A 12386-nucleotide genomic window follows, 5' to 3' on the forward strand; every position below is an offset into this window, starting at 1 on the left:
GCGGTCGGCCAGCGGTTAACCGTGCTTCGGATCCCGCTAGGCTCCAGGTCGAGACGTCCGGTGCAGTCACCTCGCAAATCGGGTCCTGTCTCTAAACGCAGCGCAACAATACAGACCCACCCCCCTTGGACTGGCTACTACGAGCATCACACCGGAACACGAACCGCCCTACGACACGACGAATCACACCACAGAACGAATCGCTTGGCGGTGTGGCTTTGCTCGACGGGTGGTTACACTAGCCACGGCCGAAGCCTACCACCTATGTTACTCGTTTAGCACCACCCGGGGGTCACGTGTAGGGTAATGGGGTACAACCTACGGACGCGAGCAACACCAACCCCCAAAAACGGTACGTTAGTTCCGATTTCCGCCGCGCGCCAAGACAGCCTGACAGAGTCACAGAATATAATGCAACAAGTGGCTACTTGTTGCATTATATTCTGTGACTCTGTCAGGCTCAAAAAAACTAGAATCCGAAGCCGTAAAACCAGTTTTAAAAACATAAACCACAGATCAATAATCCGGAGTTTTTGTAAACTGGTTGTACGGCCCTGGATTCTTGTGATCCGGAGACCAAGATATAAAGAATATCAGGATATCCAAAGAGTGTATAATGTAATCACTACCTACGTTTTAGTTTAGTAATCATTCAAAGAGTATAATAATATAACAAAGAATTTGCAAGTACTACTACGTAGTACAACTCCTATGTCGATGTAATATAATCACTACGTTATACACCACTTCTCCCATCTCCGGATTACTGGTCAGTGGTCTGTGACCACTACCACAGACCAATAACATTGACCACTACGTTTACTTATTGTTTACGTTTACGTTGTAAATTGTAACCCAAAGGATAAACAATTTAATTCAATTAGCAATTCGCAAATTCGAAACTAGTTTTATTAATAGCGTCATTTCATTAAACTGTTTTATGGACATTATCATACAAATAGTCCTGTGAGATTTTCCGCTGTAGAGTAGATGAGTCGCTTTAACTCGAAATAACTCGAATAGTTTTCAGTGCATGAAACCATTCATTTCCCTTGTAATGAGAACACTGTTAGATAGATGAGCAAGAAAAGTAAAAGATTTTTGTGAGTACAATGTGTTCAAGGGCGGTCTCATCGTTTTTTAGCCAGTGGAGGCTTTGGATTCGGCCTGTGTTTATTACCAGTTATGTTTTACTTGTGATAGTGTTAGTGCCACTGCTGATAATCCATTCACTTCAAAATGGTTTCACCCAGTCTGATCGCGGTACCCTTATTGGAGGAGCATTTGTGCTGATGGCGGTGCCTATATCTGTATGGCAGATCACCCAACACATAGTACATTACACTAAGCCATCATTACAAAAACACATAATTAGGTAAGTAACTGTTTTATTATTACTTAGTATAAGTAACATGCTTAAATGATAATGAGTGTTCTTTGTTACATACTATTAGTTCATAACTTCTTACAGTGGCGGATTATCCCTAAGGCAAACTAAGCACGTGGCTAGGGGCGCGAGATTACGAAGGGGGGCGTACGATCATGTAGAGTTGGGTTTCTATGCAAAATCTTGGAGTGGCCGCCTCTTTTTTAATATACAAAAGTCTTCATTCATTCACTTAGTATAGACACCAACTACCAGCTTTGCAATTATAGTACGTGACAAATCGACGAGGAAAACGCCCCCACACCCACACAGCCCCACACTAACCCGGTGCGGGTGAGCGTGGGTAACGGGCGTGAAGAGGGGGCTTTTCGGCCTCATACCCCAATTGCCGCGGACTATACACGATTTATTGTTCTTAAAAATCAACATGCATAATCTCAACTTTCTAGACATATAGTTGTTTTAGCTTCTTCTTTTCTTCTCTATAGCTCTGTACTGCGGTTTTGTAGTCCGCAATAATTATTTATTTACAGCTGTACAGTGTCAGCTTACTGTAACAACTCATTAATGGCAAAAAATCATCAAATACATTTATGTACTTGTAAAGACACAATAATTTATAAATAATATAGAGGTTGTCAATACGAGTTATATGTAGCTATAGAACACATTTTCATGAGTTCATAAATTGAACTTCTATATCTCCAAAACTACTTCTATATTTTTATTACAACTTGGTTCATAGTAGTTGTAAACTTCAGATGATTTTTTGCAATTAATGATTTATGACATATATGACAGTTGGTCAGTCAGTTTCTCCTTTTTAAGGCTTTGTACCTCAAAAGGGAAAAAGGAACCCTTCTTCTCTCTGGGCCGGTTTCCGCACTTAAACGTGTCCATCTGTTGTGCCCTTATTGGACCATTTCATTGTCTGTCTGTTGTGTCAGTCAAGACCCATCAAGGATATCAAAACCTATAAGGTACCTCAGCTCGACCTAGAATCATGAAGTTTGGCAGGTAGCAATGCCCTATAGCACAAGTAAAGGGAAAAATCTGAAAACTGAATTTGTGGTTACATCACTAAAAAAATGAAATGAGCACTTTGTGATTTTGTAACCGGCTTCCAAAAAGGAGGTGGATCTCAATTCAACCTGTTTTTACATAAAAGATTTCATTTCTTCATTAACTTTCAGGATATTATGGATGGTGCCTATTTATGCCCTAAATGCATGGATAGGCTTAGAATTCCCAGAACAATCAATTTATATGGATTCTCTGAGGGAATGCTATGAGGCCTATGTGATATACAACTTCATGAAGTACCTGCTGAACTATCTCAATGAGGACCAGGACTTGGAGGCAGTGCTAGAGACCAAGCCTCAAGTGAAACACTTGTTTCCACTATGCTGTATGGCACCATGGGAAATGGGACGGTAAGTAACTAAATATAGTCCAAATTATATTATACAATTTTTTCCAAATTATATTATATATAGAACTTATTATAAATGCAAAAGTGTGTTTGTTTGTTGGTTTGTCCTTCATTCGTGATCATAACGTGATTTTTGCATGTTTATAGATAAAGACCTGGAGACTGACATAGGCTACTTTATATCCCGGAAAATCAAAGAGTTCCCACAGGATTTTTAAAAACCTAACTCCACGCGCACGAAGCCGCAGGCATCAGCTTGTTACATAATATAATAACTAACATCAATTGGTGCTAATAAACAATTATATTACTTGTTTAAATTTTTTTATTCTTTCAAACTTATCATCATCGTTATTTATAAGATAAAGATACTTATTATTATTTTGTTTGTAGGCAAATTTATATCTTTATCTTATACTAGCTGACCCAGCGAACTTCGTTCCGCCTAACAGTCGATTCAAATTTTTTTTTTTTTAAATATCAATTCACTATCAAAAATTCTAAAATCCCCACGATTTAGGACTTCAGTATTTTGCAGCATCAGGATTGAGGAGTCAGGATCCGAAGTTCAATGATGTAGCCTATGCTTGGTACCTAAAATAATTTTGCATCATCCGCAGTTCCTGAAACATTATAGTTTAGGAGTGCTGTACCCTACATCATCAGGGTTTAAGAGTTGAGACTTGAAGTCTGAGAATAAAGTCGTTGCTTGGTACCTACAATATGAATTCACTATGAACACTTCCTGAATCTTGATAACTCAGGCGGGCAGTAACCCTGCAGCATCTGGATTAAGGAGTTGAATCCAGAATTTTTATGTGACCACCACGAAAACTTTTTTTGTTGATTAAAAAAAAATTTTGCAAATCGGTTCAGAAATCTCGAAAAAATCGATGTAGAAAAAAGAACCACCTCCTTTTTGACAGTCGGTTAAAAGCCGATGACCTTGAAATATTTACGGAACAATTTTTAAAATATCCCCTTTCTAACAAAAAAAGAATGAATGAAATCGGACTACGCGTTAATGAATTACAACTCAGTATACATTTTAACTTTCATCCCCTCTCCTACGGGAACCATGCTGAATTTCGGGATAAAAAGTATCCTATATTCTTCCTCATAGTATGACCTCAAATCGTACCAAGTTTCATTGGAATCCATTCAGTAGTTTCAGCGTGATGCGCGGCCGTGATACAGACAGACAGACAGACAGACAAAAATGAAAAAAATTACAGTTTTGGGTTCAGTATCGATTATAGAGTGCCCTCGAAAAAAAAATTTCAAAATATCTTCAATGTACAGAATTGGACCTGTTACAGTTTTATTATAAGTATTGATAAATAATAAACAAATTACTTATGTACATGATAAGTATGTATTGTTCTTTCGTTTAAGCAACCTCCAGGCAATTCGATGTATTGTCCAAGGGCAGTTTAAATATAGCTGTTCATCACTGTATTGAATTTTCGAAAATCCTTTCTTAGCGGATGTCTAAGTCATAATAACTCATGTCCAACTAAAAGTCAGCCCAATCCATCCAGTAGTTTGAGCTGTGCGTTGATAGATCAGTAAGTCAGTCAGTCACCTTTTCCTTTATTACTTGTCATATTTTCCAGGGAATTTGTCCACAACTGCAAGCATGGCATACTCCAGTACACGCTAGTAAGGCCTTTGACTACCGTGATATCAATGATATGTGATCTCTGTGGGGTTTACGGGGAGAGTGACTTCAGCCCCGACGTGGCTTTCCCATACATGATAGCTATCAACAATCTGTCTCAGTTTGTAGCGATGTACTGCCTGGTGCTGTTCTATCAGGCCAATAAGGAGGAGTTGAAACCAATGAAGCCAATCGGAAAGTTTTTATGTATTAAAGCTGTTGTGTTCTTCTCTTTCTTGTAAGTAGCTTTTGAATAATTTTTGTAAGGCTAGGCCAATATACAAAGTTTTTATGTGCAATTTTGAAATAACCTACTTTTATGAAGCTCATGCATTTAGTTGCACCAGCTTTAGAGAAACCAAAATGTGTGAAACAGAATTCGCCTCATCTGAAAAATGACAGGTCTAAATTAATTGCTATCCCTTTCATAATGTTCAGCTCCCTGGCGAAAAAGAAAATCTCTGTCAATCTGTCAATTTAATTTAGAGACTTAGAGATAAAACTTCGTTTTAAAATTATATGTCTGTTTCTATGAGATCTTTAAGCCACCTGTCATCAAACTGGACCTTATATAAAGAAGTTTAACCTATGATTTTTTCCAAAAGTATATCAAAATGTTTTTGTTTCCAGCCAAGGAGTAATTATCAATATTTTGGTGTTCTGTGGCGTGATATCAACAATATTCGACATAGATAAGACTGATAAAGACAAGATAAAAATCATATCTTCCAAACTGCAGGTAGGATTTAATATATAATGCATCATGAACCATAATTTTACAGCCGAATGAAACAATGTTTTTATTATTTTATACTAGATGATGCCCGCGACTTGGTCCGCGTGTATTTAGGTTTTTAAAAATCCCATGGGAGCTCTTTGATTTGCCAGGATGAAAAGTAGCATATGTCCTTCACCAAATCTCTCTACCAAATTTCTACTCATCTCTGTACTAAATTTCGTCAAAATCGGTTGAATGGATAGATCGTGAAAGGCTAGCAGACAGATAGAAAGACAGACAGACAGCGAAGTGACCCTATAAGGTTTCTTTTCCTTTCAAGGTCAAATTATTTATTCAGAATAGGTAACATGCAACGCTTACTGATAGTCAAAATTGATAATTTGTACTATTATACCCGAGCGCCTTAAGTCCCAACAACAACAGTACAAAATTTCAACATAATGGGATAACTGCTATGTGTACACATAAATACGTTGAATTTTATGTTTAATTATAAAATTCCGAAAATGGCCTACCATGGAGTCAAACCCAGGCCCTCCCTCTTAGAAACACACACCATTGCATCAGACTGAATAAAAAAAAAATTTATTCATAAGAATGCAGGTGACATAATGGTTATAAAATTAGTTGGCGAGCCTTATGCATTCTACCTTAAAATATTGGTGTATGAATATTTAAATATCACATTACAGTTAAATTTTTAGAAACATGTAAGTACATATAAATTACAAAATCTTTAAAATTATATTATATTCAAAAAGTAGATTAATTAAGTCATACAAAAACAAGAGAAAAAAATAGAAATAAAAACAGTCATTTAAATTTTACATGTCATACAGAGGGGATACCGGGGGAATGAAATTTATAAGAATTGTTTCTCTTTCAGGACTTCCTTATATGTATAGAGATGTTCCTAGCTGCTATAGCACATCACTACAGCTTCTCCTACCGACAGTTCATGACGTCAGACGATGACTCCACGTCTTGTCTGGGCTCATTCCTGGCCATGTGGGACGTGTCTGATGTCAAGCGGGACATCTCCGAGCATCTTGGAGTTGTTGGTATGTATAGCACATCACTACAGCTTCTCCTACCGACAGTTCATGACGTCAGACGATGACTCCACGTCTTGTCTGGGCTCATTCCTGGCCATGTGGGACGTGTCTGATGTCAAGCGGGACATCTCCGAGCATCTTGGAGTTGTTGGTATGTATAGCACATCACTACAGCTTCTCCTACCGACAGTTCATGACGTCAGACGATGACTCCACGTCTTGTCTGGGCTCATTCCTGGCCATGTGGGACGTGTCTGATGTCAAGCGGGACATCTCCGAGCATCTTGGAGTTGTTGGTATGTATAGCACATCACTACAGCTTCTCCTACCGACAGTTCATGACGTCAGACGATGACTCCACGTCTTGTCTGGGCTCATTCCTGGCCATGTGGGACGTGTCTGATGTCAAGCGGGACATCTCCGAGCATCTTGGAGTTGTTGGTATGTATAGCACATCACTACAGCTTCTCCTACCGACAGTTCATGACGTCAGACGATGACTCCACGTCTTGTCTGGGCTCATTCCTGGCCATGTGGGACGTGTCTGATGTCAAGCGGGACATCTCCGCGCATCTTGGAGTTGTTGGTATGTATAGCACATCACTACAGCTTCTCCTACCGACAGTTCATGACGTCAGACGATGACTCCACGTCTTGTCTGGGCTCATTCCTGGCCATGTGGGACGTGTCTGATGTCAAGCGGGACATCTCCGAGCATCTTGGAGTTGTTGGTATGTATAGCACATCACTACAGCTTCTCCTACCGACAGTTCATGACGTCAGACGACGACTCCACGTCTTGTCTGGGCTCATTCCTGGCCATGTGGGACGTGTCTGATGTCAAGCGGGACATCTCCGAGCATCTTGGAGTTGTTGGTATGTATAGCACATCACTACAGCTTCTCCTACCGACAGTTCATGACGTCAGACGACGACTCCACGTCTTGTCTGGGCTCATTCCTGGCCATGTGGGACGTGTCTGATGTCAAGCGGGACATCTCCGAGCATCTTGGAGTTGTTGGTATGTACGGCAACACAGTTAAAATATGAATGCTTAGCTCACATGTAGGTACACTACATCATTTTTTATTTTATTACAGTAAATGCAGTATTGATTTCAACAAACAACTTCTTTGACATATTGTCCAGTTACCAGAGAGTCTGCAAATGTGGTTTATTTTAACTTTTCGCTTCTTCAATACAGGGAGCTCATTCAGCAGAAGATTACGCGGTAAATCGATGTATCACTTGGCGCGAGGCTACGACGAGAGCACCCGCCTCGTGGCCGAGCCCGCGCCCTCCAGTTCCGCGCCCAACCTCACCATAGAGCCCGCCGAACCGCCCTCCGTCGAGGTCAGGCCCTCCGTGTACGGCTCCCTAGAGAACACCATGACCACAGGGTCACTGACCTCAGACACTGAGCCCTTACTGGATCATTCACATGACAGGAGTGATCCTAAAGTGTAAATGAATAAATATTATAATTTATAGTGCAATAGTAACTTCCGATCTAATAGGATCATTTTGATGACACAAGTGATCCTACTGTAAATGAGTAAATATTCTAATTTTTGTGCAATAATGATTTTCGATCAACCAGAATCATTCTGATGATAGTGATCCAAAAATGTGAATGTTTAAAATAATATGCTAATTTCTAGCGAAATAGAAATTTCAGATCGAACAAAATTATCTGATGACAGGAGTGATCCTAGTGTGAATGCGTTTTTTAAATTCCATTAGAAGTAAGCACTTGCCTGTGATCTCACCTGGTGGTAAGTGATGATGCAATCTTAGATGGAAGCAGGCTAGGGCCTTTGTGCAGTCATCCGTATTCGGTTCGTATCCGTGATTCTTCGAAGTGGCCGTCATACAAATACGTACATTCGATTCGTATTTGTTCACGGATCCGTAAAATCACGGATTGGAGCACAAAGGCCCTAACTTGGAAGCTTTATTAAACTGGGACATCTTATCTATAATTATTGAAAAAAAAAAATTTTTATTTTTTACATCTTATTTGTTTCTACACGGAATTGTGCCGGAATTCTAAATAGCTGGACTAGAAAGTGCAATAGTGATTTTAGATGAAGCAATCAAAATTTCAATGACAGATATGATTCTAAGGTATGAATGATGAGATGAATGTATAAAATATTCTAATTCGTAGTGCAATAGTGAGACTCCAACTCCGCATTTAACCTCATCATAGAGCCCACGGAACATCCCTCCGTGGAGATTGCTAGAGCACACAATGAAGTCAGCGTCAATGACCTATACACAGAGCCCTTACTGGATCATTCTGATGACACAAGTGATCCTAAACTATGAATTATTCTAACTATGTTTTTCGATCTGTCTTTTTGTGATATGAACAGTAGAGACATGTTTTGTATGTAAAATCTCCTCCGTCTTCCCTTTCATTTATAGTATAAGTTATCCTCGAGGCAAGAGTGAATAGGCATCTCTAGACAATCATCTAGTTATAGACAAAAATATCTACAAAATGGAGTATGTTTGTATCAATAATAATAATCAATACTTATAATAAAACTGTAACAGGTCAAATTCTGTACATTGAAGATATTTTGAAATTTTTTTTTCGAGGGCACTCTATAATCGATACTGAACCCAAAACTGTAATTTTTTTCATTTTTGTCTGTCTGTCTGTCTGTCTGTCTGTCTGTCTGTCTGTCTGTCTGTCTGTATCACGGCCGCGCATCACGCTGAAACTACTGAATGGATTCCAATGAAACTTGGTACGATTTGAGGTCATACTATGAGGAAGAATATAGGATACTTTTTATCCCGAAATTCAGCATGGTTCCCGTAGGAGAGGGGATGAAAGTTAAAATGTATACTGAGTTGTAATTCATTAACGCGTAGTCCGATTTCATTCATTCTTTTTTTGTTCGAATAAACTTTTACAAGTACTTACGAATAGTCAGATGCATCTACCACTGGTTCGGAATGCCTTTCCTACCGAGAAGAACCAGCAAGAAACTCGGCGGTTGCTCTTTTCAAAGAATAGTCGATGTTGAATTGGTATAAAAGTTACGCTTAGTATAAACTATGGCTTACGTACCTACCAAGCAACGACTTCATGATTCAACTCCATATCCCAACTCTTCAACCCTGATGATGCAGGGTAGTGCATTCCTAAGCCACTGTTGATTGTGAAATACTTAATATTGTAGATGCCAAACATATATACCATTATTGAACTTCAAGTTCCAACTCTTCAATACTGATGCTGCAGGGTACTGCACTCCTAATCTATGGGGTTTTAGGAACTGTTGATGGTGAATTAATATTGTACCATTTACTATTGCACCAAACCACGACTACATGATTGATCTCCGTTCACAAAAATCCACGCACTTCATCGAAATCCTATTCTATTCCAAACTTATTCGCCAGCGAGACAAGAGTGGAGAAGACGGATAGGGACGTGTGAGGGATGCAACGGATCGACGTGATTTTTTACATCATCATCAGCCTGCGGACGTCCACTGTTGGACTGCCTTCCCTAAAGAGCGCCACCACACCCGGTCTTTAGCCTTCCTCATCCAGCCACTTCCCGCCAGCCTCTTTATATCGTCGGTCCATCGTGCTGGAGGGCGTCCCACACTATGCTTGCCTACCTACGCGGTCTCCACTCAACGACTTTCCGGCTCCAACGGCCATCACCTCTACGACAGGCATGACCTGCCTTCTTTTATCCCGGAAAATAAAAGAGTACCCATGGGCTTTTGAAAACCTACATCCACGCGGACGAAGTCGCGGGCATCAGCTAGTTAATTAATATACTTACCACTATAATTACCCTATTAAAAATCAATTATCAAAATAAGTAAGTACTTAAGCAATATACCGGTGCTTATTCAGTTATACACAAATCTCTAAATTAAACTCCCATAGATCTTACAAACGTCAGTTAAACAAACATATTTTATAAGTTTGTGTATTCTGTTGAGATCCTGTTGGTATACTAAATTTAATATATACTAATTTACGAGATTATGTAACTAAATATTCTAGTTGCATTTGAAATACATAGTTATAAATTAATTGATGTTATATATTTTTATATACAGATAATTAGGTACCTACATAATCAATGTGTTTGTATTCTGTATAATTTTAGGAATAGGTATAATAACAACTGTATTATGAAATGCTTTTTTTAAGTTAACTAGCAATAGATTTATATTTATGTAAATAACTTAGAAATTTACTGTTTATCACATCACATTGTATTATATATTCCCGATTGCCATCTCAACCTGTCGCGGACTATACGTACATCACTCTGTATTATGATGTATGACTTAGAAGAAATTACATAATATTATGCACTACATATTATATCTAACAAAGTATAGTACAAGTCACAATACATAATAATTTAGTTAATAAATTTATTATTTATGATGTACAATATGTGTATAATGTGTATTAGATATATTTCTGTTTTAATTTGTGATACCTAGCTAATATTTTGTTTTGTTAATTTTCTGTCTCTGTACTTATAATAATTAATTATTATAAGTTTTATGTTTTAATTTCAAAGGCCCAACTTGTTAGTTTACCTACTATTAGTTTACGTATTAAAAAATTTACGAGACGGTCAAGCGGCTTGACGTCAAGCACTAAGATTTTTGCTCGAGTCAAGCATTTTGACCGTTTACAAAGTTTGCTTGATGCTTGAGTCAAGCATATATTATACGTGCTTGACGCGTAATTGATGCAATTTTATATTTTTGCTCGATGCGACGTTCGGATAGTGTTCGATGTATGGGATAAGTGCCGTTTGCGTGATCAAGCCACTTGACGGATACATCAAGCAAAACAAATTAACGTGCTTGACGTCAAGCCCGCTTGACCGTATCGCGAGCCACACAACACGAGAGCATCATGTTCCAGTTCCATAAGGCTTGTAAAGAGGTTCCGAGACGGTCAAGCGGCTTGACGTCAAGCACGTAGATTTGTTTTGCTGGATGCGCGCTTCATTCTCCCGTCAAGCGGATTGATGCGCCCATCAAGCAGCAAAAGGCACTTTTCTCATTTCGTACTTATAGGTAGTCCAGAGGTGGTCAAGCAAAGTCATTTTTATCAAAATACGAGGGTAATTTTATTTTCCAGAGTTGCGGGCGTCTCTGTATAGTGAAAAGAGTAATAAAAACTCTTTTCCGCTCCATTGTTCGCTACTATAATTTTCGCTGTTGACGCATAACGAAGCGTCAACGTCCGCCATGTCTGACAGTATGAGCTATGCTTGATCAAGCTGACACGAACGTCGCGTCAAGCAAAAAAAATAAAATCGCATCAATCATGTAAATGCTTGATTTAATCATCAAGCAGACATTGTAATCGGTCAACCAAGGCTTGACTCAAGTAAAAATCTATGTGCTTGACGTTAAGCCGCTTGACCGTCTCGAAACTTCTTAAGAGCGAGCAAGAGGTCTGATAAAAATGATTTATGACCCGGTTCGCACGTTCGCAATGGCTCGACTATACGTAGGTATATTATGTATAAATATAAATGTCGGCACTGTATAGGTATTGAAGCTAGAATTGTGATATTCGTTTATTTTATTATATTGATACTGATTGTATTTGTTAAGTTTCTTGAATAAAATGATATTTCTCTATACTTGACGGTTTTTCTCTATGCCTAACGATTAACGAATGACCACTTTGTTTGTGAATAGAAATTGGATTAATAAGTTCGAAAAAATCTGTCGTAGTACCTGCCATAGGTACTGGCGGTATAATAAATGTTTTTTATTGGTCGATTCCGGAAAATATGTATCAATCATTATTACAATCAAGTGATTGGTTGAATCATTTATGGGATTCTTGAAACTGCAATTTTGCATACGTGGCGGTATGCCCCATAATAACAAAATCAGGCGCAATGTACTTATAACTACAGTACGCGGCAGAAAATAATGTACATCGACCTTTAGAAGGAGATAGAGGATTTGTAGAGCATTGTCTCTGTCGTTGAGACCGACAAAACGTCATACGTATGATACGTTCAGAGTGTAGTTGAGTAGAAGTGCAGTTTCTATTTTGATAACAACTCAAAGTCAGCTTTATTTACTTTG

The 12386-nt window shown here is 38.7% G+C and overlaps 1 protein-coding gene across 1 annotated transcript; it reads left to right on the forward strand.

Annotated features, from left to right (window-relative positions):
• Positions 1-834: 834 nt before the first annotated feature.
• LOC117982819 (transmembrane protein 184C) lies at positions 835-11929 on the forward strand. The gene is made up of 6 exons (XM_034969244.2): positions 835-1375; positions 2581-2820; positions 4436-4717; positions 5110-5218; positions 6105-6279; positions 7478-11929. Exons 1-6 carry the CDS (start codon positions 1113-1115, stop codon positions 7738-7740), a joined length of 1332 nt encoding a protein of 443 aa, XP_034825135.1. The 5' UTR covers positions 835-1112; the 3' UTR covers positions 7741-11929.
• The last annotated feature ends 457 nt before the right edge of the window (positions 11930-12386 follow it).

Source organism: Maniola hyperantus, chromosome 6, assembly GCF_902806685.2.
Source record: "Maniola hyperantus chromosome 6, iAphHyp1.2, whole genome shotgun sequence".
NCBI classification, from domain to species: Eukaryota; Metazoa; Arthropoda; class Insecta; order Lepidoptera; family Nymphalidae; genus Maniola; species Maniola hyperantus.